At 38.7% G+C, this 23,757-nt stretch overlaps 2 protein-coding genes across 3 annotated transcripts in view; both read left to right on the top strand.

Moving 5' to 3' along the window:
- LOC115629937 (mucin-5AC) overlaps positions 1-21,810 on the top strand; it is a 39,987-nt gene extending 18,177 nt beyond the window's left edge. The window contains exons 1-4 of one of the 2 annotated variants that reach the window (XM_030526545.1): positions 8,762-8,866; positions 16,667-16,936; positions 18,043-18,354; positions 18,432-21,810. In XM_030526545.1, coding sequence (XP_030382405.1) covers positions 16,876-16,936; positions 18,043-18,354; positions 18,432-21,709 — 3,651 coding nt within the window. In that variant the 5' untranslated portion in view covers positions 8,762-8,866; positions 16,667-16,875 and the 3' untranslated portion in view covers positions 21,710-21,810. Of the gene's footprint in view, positions 1-8,761; positions 8,867-16,666; positions 16,937-18,042; positions 18,355-18,431 lie in introns of those variants that run through there. The other variant, XM_030526544.1, reaches the window with a different exon arrangement.
- Positions 21,811-22,661: 851 nt separating this feature from the next.
- On the top strand, positions 22,662-23,278 carry LOC115629946 (39S ribosomal protein L14, mitochondrial). Its single transcript, XM_030526555.1, has one exon. It carries the CDS (start codon positions 22,734-22,736, stop codon positions 23,223-23,225), a length of 492 nt encoding a protein of 163 aa, XP_030382415.1. The 5' UTR covers positions 22,662-22,733; the 3' UTR covers positions 23,226-23,278.
- Positions 23,279-23,757: the final 479 nt, after the last annotated feature.

Genomic DNA, 23,757 nt, shown 5'->3' with positions numbered 1-23,757 from the left:
ACTTTAATTAAAAATACTGTATTACTACTGATCATATTATTGTCTTATATGTTACACGGAAACTCAGTTCTTTTGCTCAACCTACTGAAAAGATGAATACTTTTCTCTTAATTGCTTTCAACTCAATATCTTTTACTTTAACATTTGTCGGCGAATAATCAGCTATTTACATTTTCTTACTATTGACCTTAACTTATCCGTACCATTGAATAATTCTCCCAGCCAACTGGTGCATATATGACAACGTATATGACTACGTATATGACAACCTCCATTATTTTCGCAAGTAATTTATAACCCATTACATTCTTCTGACCTAACAAGCAGTCTAATAATTTAGATGTCATTTAGAAATATAGATGTGCGTATTCAAGCATTTAACCTTTTACTCAGATATTTGGATTTTGTTTCTAACTTTTAATGGCTCAAAAACTTGCAGTAAAATTATAGTTTATCTTTTTTGAATAAGCTGATTGCGCTATTACTATAAAATAATATAGCAAAGAATCTTAAACCTGTCACTACTCTTTCGTCTGCTTCAGGTGATTGCAGGTGGTGATATAATCTCATAAAATGTAGAACTTCCAACTAAAACTGTTAGGAAGCAACATTTTTGTAGGACAGTGCTTTATAGCTTGCTCTCATGTCGCATATTTTTCTTGGATAAACGATTAACATTGCTGATCTGAGCATCATCTAAAACAGAATCGATGAAGGCCTGAATTCTCAGCAATCAACAACTTGGACTTTCTCATCTTGCTCGGATGACCAGTCAGCGAATCGTTTGTGGCTTTTAAAAAGCTAACCACTTTTAAATGATGTTCATTTAAATGTTCGTCGAGTTGTTTTGCTTTTGTATAGTATATTACCTGTTCTCAATCGTTGCTCTTTTTTTGTAATCACTTGTGGCCATTAAGTATATTATCTGCTTTATATTGCTGAATTTAAATTTCAAATTTGCTCAAACAAAACAAAAGGTTTATTATTCTTATATCGAAATGAGTTCATTATTTGAAACTCGTGCAAAATTGCTTTTCTATATGGACATATAGAGAAATGTAAACGATTTTTTGTGGGTTTTCTAAGAGTGTAAAATATAAAACTTAAGACATTTTAAAAGCATTTAGGTTGAAGAAAATAAATGGGCTTAACAATATTGTCTTCTTTCTTTAATGTACATATGTGCATCCAAATGTGGCAAAATAATTAATTAAGAAGATCGCAAATATGGAGTTATGGTTAACATTTCCCAAACACGGCCCATCCCGGAACCAGTGCAACCTTAAAGCTAGCACAACTCAGCTCTAAGCCATAGAATAGGAATTAAGTGATAGAAAAGATATGAGTTAGGCATAGCTATAAATCTTAATATAGGTATAATTATAGACACATGTGTAAGTGTAGGTATAGGTGGACATAGTCACAAATATAAAAATAAGTATACATAATAAAAAACATTTAAATAAATAAATAATGGTAATGAAAATCATCATCATAATATAATTGTTAAAGTGATATTCAATGTTTATTATAATCTGTTGCGTCATCTATAATTTCACATTCTTATAATGGCTTGGATATTCATTTCTATATTATATAGTAGCTTAGAAAAGTACAGCTCTTCTGATCAATTCTTATGTAGATTTTATTGTTCCTTCTACTTGAATTAAATGCATTGTTGTGCGAGTGGCTTGGGTCAAGTTATTGCTCTGTCTCTGGTCAGAGTCCAAGTGGCTGCACGAAGTGGCAACATCAATTGGAATTGCAGCTGCGATTGCAACTGTGGCAGAAGCTGTGAGAAGACACATCTGCATTGCTGTAGATTTGCCTCAAGCGCGTGCAATTGACCCAATTCTTCATTCATGTTTTTGTTTTTGTTTGTTGTTGTTGTTATTGTTTTGCAGTGTCATTAAGGCCCTTCTGACTGACAGCAGCTAATACCCAGTTAGTTGGATAGTCAGATATATACTTAGTATAGGCAGTTGAATAGTCAGACAGTCTCTCTTTCTCTCACTCTGTTGGCTTGCCAGCTAGCCAGTTAGTAGGACAGAGAGAGAGAGAGAGAGACGTCGCGTCTCTGGCATTGATTGAAGTCTAATTAAAGTATAAGACGCGACTGTGCAGTCTTCGGCGTCATTGTTCTTGTACTTGTGGTTGTTATTGTTGTGTTGTTCTGGTCTTCATGGCCGCCATTGTGGCTCTTGGCATGCAAAAAAGGGCCATGCTAACGGCATTTGTGGTATGTGGAGCAACCTAGAAATTTGCGAATCAGTTGCATTGCCAACACACAACAATAACAGCAACAACAACAACATTGAGGCGTGCCACAATATTTAGAAGACAGTGCAGAAGAAACAGAAGAATAGAGTCCTAGTAGAGGAAATCTTTGCGCATTGAACACTGCCACACAAAATAATAAAGAAAAGAGTAAAAGAGGGAGATGTAGAGGGATGGGGAGGGAGAGAGAAAAGAAAAAGTAAAGCGACTGAAGCTGTGCAACATTGGGGATTGCCGATCGGGGCATGAAATGTAAAAATCTTTCTTCTTCGCGCGCCAACAATAACAACAACACCAACATTCTGCGCTGTGGCTCTGACTGGGGCCGAGCCAATGATCATAACTATCATTACGTTGATCATATGGTTTTATTGTCAAATTTGCCGTCGAGAAACTTGTTTAAGCTATTGCTGTTGTTGTTCTTGGTTGCCTGTTTTTTTTTTGTCGGAATGAGTTTGTGCCACTTTTGCGAGTTGCGCTTAAAAAAGAATTTCCGTAAACGGGGTCACCAAGTACCAAAGGCAGAGACAGCAACCCAGCGAGATTTGCCAGTCAGTGAGATTGCGATTGCGACTGCGATTGCCAGGCAAGTGAAATGTGCGGCTGCCAAATCTCTTGTGATTTTTCTTTTCGCATTCCTCTTTCTATCTCTCCTTCCTGCTTCTTGGGGGAATGCATGGGCAGAGTGCCGTTTTCGAATATTCGTATTCCTTCATCAATTGATTTGCTTTGATGCATACATACTTGTATTGGAAGGACCTGCAATCAAAGACAGACAAGCAAGCAACGCACAGTGTTCCTAAATTTTACCGAAATGGGCAAACAGTGAAAAAATGCTTTCACCAAATTAGCTTTTTATTGAATTTGTTAAACTTTCAAAGAGCCAAACCCCAGTGTTTGTATAAATCATTAATAGTTCATATATTTATTTTCAGGTTAGACTGAGATGCGTTGAAAGACATACTTGTACATACTATGCCGTCAAGATTTTCTAATTTGAGAAAAATAAACTACAACTTTCGCAGAATTCAGAAGTCTACATATAGACAAAATATTAATAGAGATTTCATGACTATATGTGCTAAAGTCTCAATTAATGTCGCTTAAAATGTTTTTATCTTATTACATTCAGTTAAAGTAAACTTTGTTGTACCAATGAATTCTACGACAGCTAAATGCAATAAACAACACATTTTGATGAAACTTTAAATTGTAGGCATTACACAAAACTTACAAGCACAAATTTTTCTAGATTATCTTCATAAACAAGAAAGTTGTCATTCAGAGAATGATTTTCCATCGATCGGTCCTAAGGTCCTAGGTTTGGTTTCCTTATGACCTAGATCTTATGATTCATATCGAACTGCTACCTATAACAGAGGGTCTGGTACATATATTGGCATTTCGTATATCCGTTCACCCTTCGAGCGCAGTGTATTAAAAGAAACTCTATTTTTGGGCTCTAGCACTTTTTGCTTGTTATACACAAAAAGAGAGCAACATTATCTACCAACAAATACATAACTACGCCATCTTTCTGATAGCTGGAGTAACAGAGCAATAAAAAATTTATGATATATAGTACCAGATAGGCAATGTTATGGAGAACTCGTGCTAGAATGAATCAAACATTGACGCAAACAATCGACTGCCATATGTAGATGCGACATCTTTCGATCAGTATCGTTGTCGGTCTTTCATCAAATTGTTTGACAACTTCGCTGCTACCTATTACTTACTCGTGCTTCCAAGAAAGTTTCATTGCAGAACATACACTTGTGTTTTAGGAAATGCTCCTGATTCAAACAACAGCAAATAGTGCAATCAGTAACATTTTGATATGGACAGAATTCATGACCAAATAATACACATACCTACATATGTACATGTAACAATCAGTTTAATGGAATAAGTGCAAATATATAGCGCTAAATTTGAAATTAATTTTTATAATAATATGATGACGCTTTCTATAACATCTAGGTCGCAATAAATGTGAATGCTTAGAGAAATATTATAGGGAACAAATGTGTTTACAACCAGTAGCTAAGTATTGCGCTAGCTTCCAATATTCCCACCATTCGCGGTCATTATTTGTGCCCCACAATGTCACATGAGCTGTAAATTATTTTTTATTAATTGCAACAAAAGCAGCTTTGACATTTAACATAAAACTGGTTTGTTTTCAAAAACGTTTTGTAGGCATTTTTCCCCATATGAGCTTTACCCTTTACCTCGAATTTCCCAAAACACCGCCTTTGAGGCACACTTTCACCGCTAAAGAAAACTTGTGTCCACATTTCAACCCTTTATCCCCAAACACTAAGACTTAGGTGTCTTAGAATAAAAGCAAATATAAATCGCGTTATTTCGATACAAATCTGGGTCCGCCGTGCCAGAGATCTACAAGCATTCACGCATGTATGTATGTACATGCATATGCTCTATAAAGTACATTCCCCCATGCATAGCTGATGTGTCTTATCAGTGACGGCAGCGCTTAGAGACGTGCCCATAAATCAAAATATTGTAACTGCATGCCATAGAAAAATGATGTGATGGCCATGTTCAAGGTGAGGCGAAACAAGGCAAGACATGGCTGGGCCAGGGAGGGCAGGTGAAGACAATTGAAGTCAACAGCCAGCCAGTCAGCCAACCAGCCACAATTCTGGCCAACATACTAAGCAGCTGCGCAAATGACTTTGATTACATGAGTGAGTGCTGATATCGCCTTTAAAGTCAAATATGGGCACTAAATGAAATTTATGGAATTTCTGTGTCCCGCCCGCAAACCTTTCAAGGGTGTTGCTTTTGTATGCGCTAACGACTGCTTCCAGTGATAAGTGATAAGCGCAAAAAGTATAACAAAATAAATTGTATGTAAGCGGCTGAAAATTGCGATAACTGGGCGCTTCATTTTATAGTGCTTACATGTGTATCGATGTGTCTTCTGATTACTTTCGTTTTTGCCACACATCATACTGAGCTGGATGTTTATTTGTTTATTTATATATGTGTTATATACATACATACACATATAGTTGTGTGTAGATATGTATGTTGAGTGTTTTTGTACTTGTGACTGCCACTTGACACTTGAGCTGCACGCCAAGTGTTTGAATATTACTGGCCTAGTTGCGAATACAGGGGAAGTAAAGCAAACACGACTGTAGATCGCACATGATACCCATAAACAGTGATACAATTTATAATATAGATCCCCATTACTGACCAAACAAGCTCTCAAGCGTTATGACCATAGTTGTAATTGAAATTTGAATATGCATTTGATAGGCATTGAAAGCAAAGACCTGACTATTGCCTACGAGAAAAAAGGTAAATTTGACATACTTGTACAACTGGCTCGATCGGGACCAAGGCCACCCATCGATAGACAGCCTTTGGGTCAAAGTTTTTATAGCTATAGCAAATACATCTTTCAGACCATCCCATTTCCTCATAACTTTGAGAAATTTCGATCAGAAATGTGTGCACAATTCAATTTAAGCTTTTGCAGAAACTTAAAATACAAAACATTTGCAAAAATTATATAAATGAAAGGTTGATGATTACATGATCCATTTGTTTCTATATACATACTCCTTTAATTTCATTAATTATACAATTTGAAAAATAGGTTTGCGAAACTCCATTGAATTCCTAGAAGTTTACGTACGTTCTGATGCCACCTTTTAATATGAGTATACGAATAAAGATTTCATTTATTGCATGATCTCTTTGTTTCTAAAAACATTCTCCTTATAATTTCATCCTGTTTTTACACGGTAGATTGGTTCCAGAAACAACCGTGTAAAAAAGACATTGATCATATGCAAAAATAGGTGATTGGTTCCTTATCTCTAAAGAAATATGTATGCAATTTTTCATTTTCAAACCGTGTTATATCAAAAACGTGTAAAAACAGAATTAGATGTATTATACAATATTTGCGAAACTCCATTGAATTCCTAAAGGTTTATGTCTGATGCCGACCTCTAATGAGTATACGAATAAAGATTTCATTTATTATAAAATGTGTACTTATAACTAGAAATATTGAAGAAACATAACATCTTGCTTATAAAATTTAATTTTTAAATACAGTAGTAGAGAAACATTCGATTCGTTTCGTCATGCTGATCATGAATATGCCTATAATATAGTATGAGGTCTGCCTGTCTCTATTGTAGACTGAATAAAAAAAAAAACACGACGACTTGAGCAGTTCTAGCAATTAATTGGCTATTCACACTATATACTATATGTATATTTGAGAAGACAAGCCCGAAGCCAAAAAAACAAGTGCAAATTATTTATTGTAGGTGTTCTCTGATGTAATTAATCGGCATTGTAAATCCAATAATGTGCAGGTTGCCATTGTTGTTGTGGACGCGCCCAACCTGCCCACTCTGATTGTGAATCTCAAAGTCTGTTTATCTGTCCATTTTAGGCCAACAACTTTAGCAAACTATGCGGGCAGCAATTAAATGGCTAAAACTTCTTCTAATGCGCGCGTGTGTGTGTGTCTTTCGTATATACTTGTATTTCTTTATGCCTGTGTGATGTCATTAAAAGTGTCTAGGTGAGGCTTCCTTTCGGTGCTGGTATTGTCATTAATCGATAGACAACGACGACGACGACGCCTCTTTCATTTCGTATTGAAGACGCTACAAAAATGGTCACGCATGAGCCACCACTCCTTGATTGAGTGACTGACTACCTTCTTGACTGCCTGACTATCACACTATCTGACCCAATGTTGGCGTTAATGCAGGAGCGCCACCGAATGTTGCTATTGTTGTTCTTGGTGTTGTTGCTGTTGTCTCTGATTGTCATCACCATCTTCAGATGGTAGCAGCAGTAGCGTCGGTGGTTCTTCACGGCTGCTCAGAATGCGCAACTGCCTGACGGCGCAGTCAACGACGCACAGTGGGAAGCATTTGAAATCTAATTGAAATAATTATAAAACTCAAAGAACTCGAAAGTAGTTTCATTTAATCACATAAAAATGGCAACGTATTTTTGACCGTTTTCGAAATTGTTCACTTGTTCATGATTAAAGAATTGCTAGCATTAACGCCCATCAAAGCAAATGAACAAATCATGTCTGGCAGTCTGCAGTAGTTTGATTTAATGAATTTCCAAAAGCAAAGTGCAAAAAGTCATAGAAAAAGTTAAATACTACCAAAAAAGCTCAATTTCCACCGATCAAATCATTTAAATGGAAAGCTATTAAAAGAGGTCAGCTACTATTCAAAATTGTTAACAGTCAAAATATTGAACAAATTCAGTCTCTTGGATGTTAATTGATAAAAAATACCATATGTTTTAAAAAAGTCATCGCAATGAAGCTCTAACTCGTATCTTCCTTATGTTCCTTTGAATTTCGGTTTTAATAAAAAGGCCGCATGCCTTTTCTTTGAAAAAGAACATTATGTACTTATATATGTAAGTTATAAAATAAGTTAACATTAAATCGTATCACATTTTTTAAACCACTGCCTTTACTTTTCATAACTCCTGTTTTATAATGGTATATCTTAATATATCCTAATAATAATAAAAATAGGCCAACACTATAAAATAACCTTCAATTCAATCTTACATCTGAAAATTTCAGAGTCCGCTACATAATCCCACTGTGCGGCGACGACGACGCTTAAGTCGCTGCCTCTGCCGACGCGCTTATGCAACGCACTCGGCTTAAAGTTTTTTTCGCTGCTTTTATTTTCGTCATTCAGTTTAGTTTTCCATACGTAAGCGAGAAGTGCAAACGGCGACAGTTAGATTGCTAGATAGTTGGCTATATAGTGAATATAACTTGATGTTAGTCAGTCGCCCGCTTAGTCTGTCCTGTTTATACGTATGTATGTACATTACTATACGTTTGTTTATTACTCGCTCTGCAGTTTTCCTTACACGTATGTATGTATGTATGTACGAGTATGTCGCATGCGCGTTATTTGCCGTTGCTGCTGTTGTTGGTGTTGTTGTCAAAACGTTGCTATTGCGCATATTTCGCATTATTTGTTCTGGGCCCACAATGCTGATAAGATAAAAGAGCACCAGCAGCAGCACCAGCAGCCTTTTCTTTACACTTTTTCCATTTCTGTTTCTTTCTTCTTTTTTTTTTTTTGCTTTTTTGATGAGTGAGCGCCAATACCTGAGGAACAACAATAAAGAACAAATTGTTGGTAAAAAAAACAAAAACAACAACCGAGTTTAATAAAAACAACAACAACTCGAATAGGCAAAACAAATTTTAAGCTCAAAGAGCGTGGCCGCCTTCTTTGCCTTGTGTGTGTGCGTGCCGCGTTTCTCTTGTTGTTGTTCCTATTATTAGAGAGTTACCGTTTCGGTATTATTATTATTATTGTGCCGTCGCTGTGTACGCACGTGTGTATGTGTTTGTGTGTGTGTGTGTGTGAGTTTTTGTGTTCTATGCATACTATTTTGCGCTGTTTTTGTTTTCAGTTTTGTTAACGTCGTCGTCGTTGCCGCCTCGCGTGCTCGTTCGAAAGCAAAAAAAAAGGCGAAAGACTTAAGCAAACGAAATACGAATTAAATAAAACAGAGGCCGCATACCGCAGTTAGTACGCAGTCTAAGTTCTTTTATTATTTCTTAACTATTGTGTATGCTACAGTATTGTTCATGAATTATTATTAAGCTATTTCGATTATTTATTTTGTTCTTTTTTTTTTTCAAACAAATAGCAAATAAGCGAGCAAATGTGTGAAAAGTGACATGCAAAAATCAATCTTAACAATAGCTGAAGAATGCCATTGAACAGTGGCAGAAAGTGAAACGATTGCCAGACATGTCTAGATAGTAGGTGGTCACATACATATGTATGTACATATAAACATACATACATATGTGTACATGTGCACATGTTAATCCTCTCCAGTCAGGCACGTACCTTTCAATTTTTGTTTTGTTTTGCCACTTCAAAGCCAGCATGTTTGACGGCTCCAAGAGTTGGTTGACAAGCCATCATCAAGCTCATAAGCTCTCCCACACACATACACACACACTCGCCAATGTATGTATGTGCAATTTATATATAACAGGAGCAATTGAAACGGTGAATGGACAAACATTCACACACATACAAATAAATGTACATAAAGACCTAAGACAAGCACCTGCTTTGGAGCACATACATGCATACGTACATAGATGGGCACTTTAGGAGCAATTAAATATAATTACAAACATACATATGTACGTATGTATGTACTTATGTATTTATGAAAATATGTACACATTCCAGAGCATGAGTGACAAACCTCTTGACATTACCTACCACTCACGGCGTTGTCTTGGGAAATCAACTTATTTACAAATCATATATACAGCAGCATGAAGTTCAACAGCTGTTCAAATCTGTGATTCATCCAATACTGATATATTTAATTTAAAATATCTTTGGTTTTTCAATAACACTTTCTGTTTCTTCGAAGGTGTTTCCCATTTTAGACACTTTATTCAAAGTTCCCGATGATATTTAATTAACTTTCGAAGAATGCTTTTATAAAGTCAGCTATATATTTGTCAACTTTATTATTAACGCAACAAAAAATTAAATTAAACTTTATAAATTATTATTATCTAAGGCCTTTAGCTTTAGTTGCTTCAAAAATCGAAACGTTCATACAGACAGACATACTAATAACGATAAAGCTTGATATAAGAAAAATAAAACCTCAACGATCCGAAAGGATCGTCAATTTTAGAAATTTAAAAAACAAAAGCTTCGAAAAGATAGTGGAAAATGTTTCAATGAAGATGTATAGATAATAGATCAATAGAGCATTTTTTGGTAATTCTTGTAAATATGTTCACCATATATTTTAATCTTAAATGTGAAATACTTTTGATTGTTGAAGCTTTACCCGTAAAAGGTAAAACAAGCCCGGCAAGGAAACATTTTTTCCGCTCAACTATTTCCTTATCTATATCTAATCTGAAAAGATTAGAAGATTCTTCAATTAAATTCATTAGTTTTCCAATAGAAAACCATTGAATGAAAAACGGTTCAGTGATTGCGACACTTTCTAGATTATTCCACAAATGGATAAACCCCACTCCAGCCATAGCCAATTGCATTTCTTATCAGCCAAGGCAGCAGAATTGTGTGCAATGCTCAATTAGGCAGCCCATTCAACGGCCCATAACTGTGCCAATTGGCACTCTAATCAAGTGACTCCAATTGTTGCACACAAATTGAAATATATAATACTATATACTCGTACGAGTATACCCATATGTGTAGATAAAGAGCGGGACCCGAAGCCCGCCTGCCACTGTTTAGCCTAGGTATTAGTCATGGCCCACAGAAAGTGTCAGTTTACCTGATAAGCCATAATTCGACCGACTTATGCAGGCTCTCTTCAGAGATAAGCAGAATTCGTAGCGCCTCTTCATGCTAAGAATATGGGTGCTCAGCATTAATCGGAAGCATTCAAAGTTACCCAAGATGCTAACTGGTTAACGGACTGGCTTGCTGGCTGACTGGTTAGCTGCTTGGATGTCTCATCGGCTAACTGGCACCGACTTTGGCTGACGTTGATAAGTTGGCAATAATACAATGATGAGAGTCTATAAAAATTCCCGCACGTCATTTCGCATGCTGGCATCGTGAGTGTGTGTGATATCATCGCCTAACTTTAGAGAAGTCCCAGCCAATTGGAATGCATACGTATTATCGCCAATGCCAATGGCAATGCCAATACCAGAGGTGCCAGCAATGCAAATTGCACAATGATATAAAAATGTTTTTTTTTTTAATCCCGCAATCGCGAATGAGTGTGTCTCTATAAATGATTAGCCACCGAATTCGAATTCACTGAAACGGAGACTGAGACAGAGTCTGGGTTTCAGTCTGAGACATCAACGATGGTCAAGTGGCGATTAATCATCGACCATCGACTATCGGCCATTGGCCATTGGTTGGGGGCAGCGGCCTTTACAACCAAATAATGGACACTTCGTGCATGCGTCCATTTATCCATTCGTCTGTTTGTACATTTATCCGTTTGTGCGTTTACGCGTTTGTCCGCTTGCTGGCATTGTTTGTACTTTTGATTTGGCTCATTAGCACGCAGCGGTACTTGTGCCAAAAATGGCCTAAGTGTATAATTACTTGGGCATATACATAGAAGCTACACACATCAGCCACATACCAATTAAACAATAGATATAACGGCATATGCACACTTATGCCAATTCTATTGACCACTTAACGGTAATGCATTGATTTTGGGGGGCGCTAGCACCTGCCAAACAGTCGAACAAACAAACGAACGAACGAATCCATACATTACTTTCTGCAGGTTAGATAAGGCTATTGACACCTTACGGCATTACTTGTCAGATTTAGGCATGAATTGCTGGCATTATCTACTCTATACAATGGTAAATACTTATATATGTAAATTCATGTATATATATCTTCAGCTAAGTAACATATAATGGAAACAGTAATTGATTTGGAAAAAGAGTACACAAAAAAGTCAGAAGGAAGCGTGACGCCATATTGTAATTCTATTTTTACACGGTCTTTTTTAACACGCTTTGAAAATTACAAATTTTATATATGGTTGCACGACTTTTTCCATTCAGCACGATTCAAAATAACATATGATCAATGTCTTTTTTACACGACTTTTTCTGGAACCAATCTACCGAGTAAAAACCGAACCATACATACGCATCGATATAGATATGTCCGTTTATCCGTTCGACAGTCAACCGGCTGTACGATAACTTATGAACCATTAGATAATGATTTGTTTATAATAAGATTTCTTCAATCTATAAGAACGGAATAAAAGCTGAAGAAGTCGATCTATTTTCCATATTTGATTTCCAGATCGAAAAGTTACTTGTATATAGTATAATATTCGATAATTGTTGAATATCAAATGCATTCCTTCAAATACTACCAACTACTTGAATATCACATGACACAACAAAACAAATGGCGCTCTGACTTGTAAGATCTGTTCAGAAAAGTTTAAAAATAAAACCCATAAAATGAAACAATTTGAACAATTTGCTAATGTTATAAGAGCTAATAGAATCGGTGAGCAAATAGACGGCCATAAAAACCCTCAAACGTATTGCAGATAAGTCGAGAACTATTTACATTCTCATTAAGATAGCGAACACCTACTAGTATATACAAATACATATACAAACATTATAGTATATGCATAGGCCAAACACTCGACTAGACTCTTGTTGACTCTAGTAATTAAAATACAATCGCCTATCTCCGCAATAAATTTCTAAAGTTGCACTAAATTAGTCAAATCTGTTATTTATGAGAGGAAATTGAACGACCCTTAACCCTAGTTTTACACTCTTGGTTGATTCGATGACGTGCTAGTTTCAACTTCCTCATAAGTTCGCAATTCTCGTTTAGCTCTAATTGTTGCAAAATTGCTGCCATTCACGACACAACTTGAAGAATATAATTACATTGTTGTTAAGTAAATGCAAATTTTCTTGTTTTTATTGCATTTGTTAAATAATAATACTATTTATTTATTTATAATACTTCAACTACAATCATAGTTTGTGAAACATTTTGGTTGCGTTTTTGTTTTCAATGGAATTGGAATTATATTTCTGAGATTCTTTTTCGAAATTTTCAATACATTTTAAAGTCAAATTAAAATATTTTAATTAATGTATTAATTAAGTGCAATAATAAAACTATTTTTCGAGTGGAACTATCGACCCATAAAGCTTCAATAGTCTTCGATATAGAGATTTTAAATGATTCAAAAACAAATTCAAATAATTTGTTAGCAATAAATCATTATGAAATCCATCGATTGATGGAATTATCTTTTCACTAAAAGCGGTGGAGATATTAACTTCTTGCGCTCCAGTAATTTTTGAAATTGATATTTAAATGATTTTAAATCAAATTCAACCACTTTTTAAGCAATCACTCATTATTTAATTAATCAAATGAATTCAGATTCAAAATGAAATATTCAAATATACATGTACTTTATTTAGCTTTTAAGCTTCAACCGACTTCGAAATCGAGCACGGACTTGTTCGAAGTGGTTTTCTGCTGATCAGTATGCTACTAATCGCGTGCAATTTCTGATTCTAAGTATTGCTGAGGTTACACCTCAAGTGGGGTATTTCCCCTGGAAAAGTTTTAAAAAGTAGCCCCTGCTTGTATGACTAAGAAACGTGATAAGCAGAAGCTGAGCTAATAGTGCTAATGATCAGGCTGATTATTAAGACTAGATATCTACGCTTTTATAGTGCCTGATAGGCGATTCAATTTCCTCAACTTGGGCCAAAGCTCTTGAACATCAGCTTTGAGGTATACGTGACCAGAATTTCGAGCAACAAATTGATTCTCCATTGAGTTTTGATTGGCATTCGAAACGTTTTCGTTTTCTCACTGATTAGTTTTCTAATTGCCTGTTTTACAATGGCCCAATCAAGTTTTAGTGGCAGTTCTAGCCTCTTTTTTTTAGCTTTTTTTCTCGCTGCTTATTGTTATTATTTTTGCTGTTTTTTGTTGAGTGCCTAACAAGTTTTTTGTTATTAGATGCGTTGTGTGAATACTTCAAGCTATACATACATACATACATACATACATACATACTATAGATGTTGTTTTGTATGTATTTGTGAACGTAACTTAATGCGAGTCTCGGCTAATTTTTGTCAACATTGTTTCCTACTCTGTTGTAGCCCGGTTCAAGGGGGGAGGCACCTCCACCTGGCGGCCCCTCCTCGAACCGCACGCTCTCTGGCCGGCTATTAAATTTAGAAAAAAATAAAAAATATTTATAAGTAAGGAACAAACAAACAAAATACATAATAACAGCTGAAATGTTTATATGGGACGTGATGATTTTTTAAAATTATTCTACAGGTACGCGTCGCCTCGCCTGATAGCTGAGGAATTTATGTTTTCGTTACTCATTTTTTTTTCAAGTTTAAAGTTAGGTGTCACACACACACACACACACGCACACCCCAGACATCGATATCGGGGACTGCTTTTAAATATAGCATAAACATTCCTAGGGTTTGGTATTGATAAACAAATATCTTTTTGTTGTTGCTGTTGAGCAAAGGTTATGTACATACCCGTACTGTGTGCCTTCCATTGAAGCTAAAAAACACTAGTCAGTGAGTAAAATTTAATTAGCCTGGCTAATCGTTAAGCTAATTAGAGCGAGCGCTCGTTAAAAGGTGAAAACTCATAGATTTCAAGCAAGAAAATAAATAAACAATCGATTTGTGTTTGCAAGCACTTCAAATCAAATGTACAAGTACATACATATGTGTGTAGGTAGTTGAGTTAGCCGGGCACGTGCCTCAATTACACGATCTGGGCGAGAGTTAAACGTTGACGACGCGTCGTTGCGATTATTATTGCTCTCCTTGTTGCTATTGTTGCTGTTGTTGTCTTGCAATTGAGCGTAATTTGCATGCCAAATACCACATATGTGAGTGTGTGTTTGTGTGTGTGCTTAACTGTGTCATTATACAATAGTATGGCGTTGTCCGCCCGATCACCTCCCGCATTCAATTTGTTTAGCATTGTGTGCAAATTAAGTGCACGCGATTAAAAACGCGCCCAACTCGCGCGCTTTTTCATACCCTACAACCGAACACTAACAGGCTACTCTGATAGAAGGATATCTTCTGGTGAGCGCGCTATCTGAACAAAAAGGCTAGGAGTCTTTCAGTCTGTTTGACTGTATGAACGCAGACTTCTAAAAAAGTCTGAGAGCTAGATAACAAAAATTTCGTACTCCTAATTTGATGGAAAAAGTAGACCTCATTCTGTTTTTACACGGTATTTTTTTACACGATTTTGATATAACACGGTTTGAAAATTATAAAATTGCATATATATTTATTTAGAGATAAGCATCCAATCACCAATTTTTGCATATGATCAATGTCTTTCTTTACACGGTTGTTTCTGGAACCAATCTACCGTGTAAAAACAGAATTAGGTGTAGTTGATATTTCTTTCGTTTATTTTCCTATATTGGCTTTATTGATATGGCCTGCCTATAAAACGTAAGAGGCAATTTAGACCTATCCTCTCTCATCAGTCTTTCAGTCTGTTTGATTGTATGAACGTAGAGTTCTGTATTAAAACAGTCAACAAACTGGGTTTCCTAACGTCGGAAAGGGGGATATTAAAAAAGTGTAAACATGAAAATATGTGCCACTAGGAATTTAGGAGCCTGAAAAGAACGGATAATGAAGTCTTATGCTATTGCAAATAATATTTGAGCGTTTTTAATATTCTGACCTATTTCCAGCTTCACACTTTTTTTTAGCAATACCAACATTCGAATAATGTTTCAGATTTTTAATGAAAAGCACTTCAGTGACAGCAATTATACGATTCGAAGATATGGAAAACAGTTGAAATAGAATGCAGCATACTTTTAGGATACGGTTTTGGGTTTTGCTGCCTATGCCAGTTTCGACACTTTTTCTAAAACATTAAGCGAACACTCCACATGAGCGGACATAAATTGGCCGAGCGTGAGTGTCCGGCCAAGAGAGTTTTCACTGTACTTAAGTATCTAAAGCGCCCATAAATAAAGCATATGACATTTTTGTTCGAAACTTTATAAGCTGAGAAATATTTCGTTTAAAATTGTTTCAGATGTTACCAAAATTAGGAACTAAGTATGTATCTGACGGACGAGAAGACAGACTTTGTGGGCGCTGCCACGCCTACTACCTGGTGGTACAAATATTACCTATAAGTAATATTAAGCTATGTGGGTAGAACTACAGTGTATTTGGGACTCGGTTACTCGGTGTTCTCCGGCATATGCGAGATTTTAGAATCTGCGCGCGTCACTGCAGAACCCAGTTGGGCTTATCACAAAGCAAATACTCACACACACACGCACATTATACAATAGGCGTTGTATGTACATACATATCTATATTCGAGTGTGAGTGTGTGTGTTAACCATTAGGCGCTAAGCTAGCGAGCATTGTAGCAGCAAATTTAACAACTAATTGATAAAACAAAAGCGCTAAGCTGTGCATAGGTATGTATTGAATAAACATATGTATGTATGTATGGTTATATGTACATTTTATGTATGCACATACATGTCTGTTCAAAGGTGTGCGCACACTGTTTGCCTCGATAAGAGCTTAAGAATTTCTATGGCTTTGGCAGAGCGTGCGCGTTATCAATAAAAGACTGATAAGCACAAGTTTGCTGTTACTGCTTTTACTGCTCCCCTTCTCCTCCTTCTCCTTCTCTGTCCTCTTATTGTTTTTGTTCTTCTGGCCAATTTCCTTCTGACTACCATTTCATAATCAGCGTTCAAATGCCTTTTTTCTTTCCACTTGCAGATTTGGCAGCGTACAAATCGGACGCCATTTTATGTGTACAGGAAATATTACGAAACGATTTAGCGATCTGAGCGAGTACAGAAATAAAATAAATTTAAAAAAAAAAACACAACGTAGCTAACCGGAAACGGAAATAGACGGGCCACAGAAGTCAGTGCAAGAGAGCGCGAGAGAGCTAGTGAGCGCCAAACAGTGGGCCACTCCCCGACATGAGCAGCATGAAGGGCGGCTTCTCCACACTCAACCGCTGGTTCGGCAAGAAACAGAAAGGTAAGCCCAAAATTCTCTGCAACTTTTCCAAATATTGCCTATCTGAGGGGATAATTTTTGATTAAAAACTTGATTTAAAAATTCCCCCAACAAAAAGTTTAGAATTGATATTACAATCTTCATTGTTTTCTAATGGAATTCTTCGGCTGATTACAGTCGTTTAATTGCTTGTTGGGTTTATTGAGATTTTCAATCAGATATTTCAATTAATATTTTAATCATATTTTTTAACGCCCTATTAAATGGCACCGTATATTTTGATAGCGTGCTTCAAATTGCTGTCTTGAGTGGTAGATTTGATGTCAATCTTTGCGAAAAGTAAATACTGAATTAGATATGCTAGAACAAGACGCAATGCAACAATAAGGTTAAAAATAAAGGTTTTTCTATAAATGTTTTTAGTCAATTTTGTATATTAAAGCATTCATTTGTAATTTTCAATTAAGACTTTTCAACAAGCTTATATTTTTACACCCCGATATTTAATGTAACATATCCATTAGAAAAGTGCAAATATTTATACCATACATTTTATAGCTTTAAAAAATAGGCCTTCTTTAAAAGCTTTTAATCTAGTTTTCAATCGAAATTCTTTAAGAAAGTATTAGTTGAAATTAAAGTTTAATTTGACAGCTCCATCGGTACCTTTTCAGACTGATTGCACACATTATTGTTTGCAATGAACGTTTTCAGACAGGCCTATATTTTTAGTTTTTTTAAAACCCGATATTAGATGGAACATCTTCATTAAAAGAATAATATTGTATTGTCAATCTGGTCTGTCAATAAACGTCCAATCTTGAAGAAAGAAATTCTGCTCTTAAATTGAAATTTTGATTTGCGACAAATACAAATGTTCCCAATTCATTCGATTGTAGTCTTAAAGTCTAATTTATACAATTCAACACCCATAGTGGTCAAAAGACTAAATTCTTTGGTCTTACAATTTAGATTTTCAATCATTGCTTTCAATCGGACTTCTTACAATTTAGATTTTCAATCATTGCTTTCAATCTGACTTCCTAAAAAAGTGTTGAGGAATATATTAATATTTTTTAAATCGGTCGTTAACTTATTAATCCATTTCTAAACATTATTATTCGCAGATAAGAATGGCGTCGCCGGCTCCGCCTCCAATGGCAAGCTATCCAAGTCAACGACACAGTTGCATCATTTGTCCACAGACTCGGGCATGCACATAAACGAAACTAGTCAGCTGGAGTACAATCGCATCACACCGCTTCCAGCGGCCACCAGCAATGCGCCCTTCGAGCAGACCTTCCGCATCAAGGTGCTGCTGCCCAAGGAGCAGCTCTATGTGACCCGTCTGGGCGCCCGCGTAGCGCTGAGTAAGCTGCTCGCCATGGTCTGTGACAACAAGCAGCTGGATGCGGACAAGTACGAGTTCCGAAACCCAGGTAAGAGATAGATTTGTTCATTGGGAGTGCCAGTGTCTAATTATTTTTTCCCCTTCCTTTTCACCATTATTGTACAGTCGACGCTAGTCAGGTGTATAGCTGTGAGTCCACAATTGGCGCCGTCGGCCTTTCCGAGATAAGGCTGTGCCACAAGTCAGAATCGTACGACAACTTCAATGCCGACGCCATGCCTAAGTTCCAGCGGACGACCGCCGTGCGCGACTCGCTCAGCAGCTCCTCGGACTTCAGCAGCAGCCGACACTCCAAGCTCACAACAAAGACACCTAGCCCGTACAGCTCCAGCAACTCGCTCAACTCCATGGACTCGACAGGCATGAACTATACGCGCACCCCTGTGGTGCTACCCAAGACTTTGTCCTCAATGTCGGTGGGTATGGCGCCACCGCCTCGTAAGAAGCGGCCCGCCCCTCGTCCACCCAGCCAACTGGTGATCCCCGAGCAGACAGTGCTGACAGAGATTGACTCTAACCGAATGACACAACCGGAACCAGCGTATGCAGTGATTGTCAAACGCCCGCAAATGTGCGCCTCCACACCCAACTTGTCGACAGAACTAGACTGCAATGGGAATAATGCCAAGACGCCGGATGTTGTTGATAGCAATCACTACGAAACACTAGAGGTAAGGCGTGATCCAAGCAATGGGCTGCCGGAACCCACGCCCCGCAAACGTCTGGTGCAGGTAAAAAAGAAGGCTGCTCCGGCGCCACCACCAGATGCCAGCGTGGATACCGTATCGCTAGCTTCGACCACGGCTTCGATTTCGGATACGCTTACGAATGAGACAACATCAACGCCACCAATGGGGCCACCACAGCCAGCGCCGCGCATTACGACACCAGTACCGACAACCACTTCGGCTCCGACATCAACACCCACAGCGCAAAAGCTGGTGGAGAAACAAGCGACAACGCCACCACCGCTGCCTTCCAGCGCTGCACCCATTCTTTCCAACCAAAGTCCCAGCTCCAGCCCCATCCCCAACTCTAACAATAAGAGCAACAATAATAGTCACGTTAACAATGTCAGCAACGTATCCAAAGTGCTGCTCAATCGCACGCCCACACCAGAGCCCCGCTCAATGAGCAGCGCCGCAGACGAGGATGACAACGACGCTGCCTCCTCCAAGCAGGCTGACTCTGGCATAGGCGAACCTGTTCCCTCCCCCTCACCACTACCCGATAGTCTTCCCTCTGAGGCGGAACTAAAGTCCACATTCGAGTCCAGCTCCGACGATGATGAAGCCATCAAGGTGTATAACTTTAAGCTGTGTAAGACCTCCATTAAGGCAGAGCAGCCCGTTCAATCGGAACCCCACGCCACAACGCTGGCCGAGTTGTCCGTGTTGACGGCCAATGATGAGGACTCCCTGCCCAGCGGCCAGAATACGCCAGCTGTCAATGGCACGCTGCCCACACCGAGTAGCGAGCAGACCTCGTTGACATCCTGGAACTATGCCGTGCCCATATCACCGCCACCAGATTTCTCTGACCAGCTTGAGCTCAAGCCACGCCCCACTCTTCAACTAGAGTCGCCAGCTATGGAAATAGCGCGACCCAAGAGCGCTACCGGATCTCCGCTCGATGAGATCGTGGATGAATTGTCGACAATTATCAATGAACAACGCTTGGACAGTCTGATACGTAAGCAGCCAACAAACACTGAGATCGAGGCAGCCAAGCCTAATAAACTGGCAAACTTCAGCATTGCGTGCATTGCCACATCACCAACGACACCAACTCGTCAGGTCGCGCGTGCTGACTCTTTCCAGGCCAGCAAATCCAGCCACGGTGACTCCAATGGCCTTGGCCTGCGGAGCTCCTCGCACCTTTCGCTCACCAAAATCGAACAGAACGGTCTTAGCCAGCACCAAAGGCGTTCCTCTAGCGAGCTGAGCATTGGCGAGTCACCCTCGCTTCAGAGCCTCGAGGTAATCAAGACGATTTTGAGCTCCCGAAAAAATAGCTTAGAGCAGAGTTCTGGTAGCATAAGTCCGACCAGCACCAAGACCACGATCAACCAGACCGTTACACAGCCACAGATACCAAAGAGCAGTCCCATTTCAGCTCCAAGCCCAACCATAAATCTGATCCCGAACAGCACACCGTCACAAGTCCAGGATTCAACAAAAGCTGCTGCCACAGTCTCTGCTCCAGCTCCCGCAACATCTCCAATTGCCACATCCTACGCTGTAGATATTGTACCGACTCCCATATCTCCTGTAGCTACCACTTCCGTCATCAGCGAGCCATCAGAGCCCGCAAAGCAGCCTCTACCCCAAACCTATCGCTACTCCGGTCCACCCAGTATCAACTTTGCCACCTGGAGCGAGCGTCCCAAGTCGCAGGTGGCCATCAAAAACGAAGGTGACTACATATTTGGGGGAAAGCAAGCCACCAACGCCGCTCAGCGTCAATCCCTGGCCAACCATATTGAGCGTCGCTCTAACAGTCCAGGTCCGGTCACCGCGCCCGTTCCCGTGCCCATCGATAATCCGGGGACGCCAGTCAAGCTGACCATCGAGACAGCCGCACCTACCTTGCGCATGGGAATACCACGCAAGGAGTACAAAGTACCCATTACAGTGAAGCCATTGCGGGACGTAAGCGTCGATAACGACTCTACAAGCCCATCACTCGAGTCATCATCCGAGCCAGCATCGTCTCAAGTGCAACTGACATCGCACTCATCAACGCTGCCACGTCCAGCGAAGAGCAATCGTTTCACATTGCCTGCTTCAATGGGCCACCTTGATATCGGATCCACAACCAGCAATTCGCTACCACGTCCCACATCTACCGTGGAACCCACAACCGCACCGGCACCTTTTGGCCAGAATACGTTGCGCAGAACAGGCTTCAAGGAACGCATGCTGGCCAAGGAGCAACAGGAAAAGGAGCAGGCGCTGCGCGTGCGCGTCGAGGTAAATGGTGTGAATGGAATCAATGGCAGTACCACAAGTACGCCCTCCTCACTTACTCCACCTCAGCCGGCAGCGAAGCCTGCCACATTGCCCAAGACCGTCATAAATAGTAGCAGGCTGGAGCTGAAGCTAAAACAGGCAACCCCACCATCGCCAACGCCAACCCCAACCCCAACCCCAGAAACACCCGCTCTACTGCAGGTCAAGCTTAGGTCCACTGCTAGATCAGCAGCTCCAGCAGCTGCCAACACACCCGCACCGCCTCCGCCACCCATGGCGCCGGCAGTACAGCTGAAGTCAGCGTCGCGCAGCGTCAGCGTCACGACGTTGACTCCAACGTCGCCAGATCCGCGCTCTCAGCTGCTGGACGCCATACGCAACTTCAAGCGTGAAGAGCTCAATCGCGCTTGAGCGGCATTTAAGAGAGCATCGAACGCAAAAGAGAGTCAGAAATCCGTAAAACGAAATGCACAAAGCGAATGCGCAAATATTAAAGCAACAAACAACCACAACAATTTTTTAAAATTTTTATTTTATTAACTGTAAATAATTAACACAAAGAAAAAGAGAGAACGCAAGAAAAAAGAGCTGCACATTCATTAGTAGCAATTTTATTTTTTGCACGTTCATTTTTTTTATACATGTATCTATGGATAAAATACAAAAGAAAAGAAACGAAAACGTATTAATTTTTTGTTATGAAATAATGTATTTTTTTAATTTTTTGTTTTAGTTGTTAGGTCACAACCCAAAAAAAGATACAAATTTATATACATACCAATACATGATATACATATATATATATAATATATATATAATACACATACAATATACATACGTTTTATGCTTATATAATATTTTGTATGTCATAGTGAATTATAGTAACCAATTTTCTAACCAATGGGACTGGTCTACTTAGTCGTGTTTAAAACCCCCCTCCACCCAAAAAACAGAAAAAAATCTAATAGCACAAATGCAATGCGAACGAATGAAATATAGAAGAAGTGAATAAATTATTACAAGTTTATTATCATTTATTATGCGTAAAATGTAGTCATGCTGTGACTCTATACTAACAATGGAATGAGTTAAAACAATGTAGAAAAATGCATTTAATGTGTGTGTTGTGCATTGTATTCAAACGAGTTAATAAAGGAAAAGTAATGTTTATAAACAATTGTTTATTTACTATTAACCCCAAACAAATGTGTTTGCATTTGAACAGACTATTTGAATTGGCGCGCTACGCAAAAGTTGCAATGTGTTATCGTGCGTGCCGATTGCTGTAACTGGTGCTATCGATATATATCTACTGTGATTTTGTGTGGAGAGCTTTAGTGGCTATCGCCCATCGCTAATCGAACGCATGCAACTGAAAAGCAAAATAATAATTGTATAACTTAACGTTGTTGTAAATAAAAAAACGTATCACAGCATGGCGCAAATGCTTTTAAGGAACTTCAGTGCGAGAAGAGCCTGTGGTCTACTGTTGAGCAGCCAAAAACAACAACAGGAAACCTGTGGACTGCACACAACACCGGCCTGCTGTGAGATTCGCAAATTGGCTCGCCTGCGAGTTGTGGACAACAGTGATTTGGGCAAACGGGCTATGGCCGAGGGACGACCGCCCAGATGCATTCATGTCTACAATAAGCGCGGTGTGGGCTACATTGGTGACAAAGTGCTCGTGGCTATCAAAGGTGAAAAGAAGAAGGGTATACTTGTGGGTCTAAAGCAGAATCAGCGACCCAAACAACCGAAATTCGACAGCAACAATTTGGTGCTGATTGACGATAATGGCACTCCGCTTGGAACACGCATCCATGTGCCCATACCCACCATCTTACGCACCATACTTAAGGAGAAGACTCTGGCAAAGGGCGCGGACTACACAAAGGTGCTCGCTATCGCCAGTCGTTATGTTTAGCAATTGCAATTTTTTATCAAAGTTCCCATTAAAGTTTTAATTATTTCTATTAATCTATGTTGTTTTAATATATCCATAAGTGGCTGACTGAAAACTAGAACAAAAGTTAAGTTAATTAATTGTCTGTCCATCTGCGTTGAATCTTGAATCTCTATCTTCATATATTTTTTTTACAAGAATCCACTTGATATTTTATCGCATTAAAGTCTTGTTTCCTTCTACTAATCTAAGCAGAAGTATATACATATCTTGCATTCACTAACTGACTGGCTGCATTCTCGATTATACCGCAAGTTGGGTGCAAGTGATAAATTGTCTTTCCGAAGTTTCTTTTTATATGTATATTATCGAGGAACCCCCTGAAAGCCCAACTCTTAAACAACAAAAATGTTTTCCTCAAGCTGCAGGGATCAGCAAATCTCCCTATTAGGCAAATGAAATTGTTTACTTTTTTGTTCATAGTTTATATATATGTATATATATATAGATAGATATATATATATATATATATAGATAGATATATATATATATA

Source organism: Scaptodrosophila lebanonensis, unplaced genomic scaffold (genome assembly GCF_003285725.1).
Source record: "Scaptodrosophila lebanonensis strain 11010-0011.00,11010-0021.00 unplaced genomic scaffold, SlebRS2 tig00000171-arrow-arrow-pilon, whole genome shotgun sequence".
NCBI classification, from domain to species: domain Eukaryota; kingdom Metazoa; phylum Arthropoda; class Insecta; order Diptera; family Drosophilidae; genus Scaptodrosophila; species Scaptodrosophila lebanonensis.
The sequence above is the reverse complement of the archived record's forward strand: the minus strand, read 5'-3'. Positions and strand labels throughout refer to the sequence as shown.

Bases quoted from the DNA above. Each gene is read 5' to 3' on its own strand.
- LOC115629946 (XM_030526555.1), top strand. From the start codon at position 22,734: ATGGCGCAAATGCTTTTAAGGAACTTCAGTGCGAGAAGAGCCTGTGGT.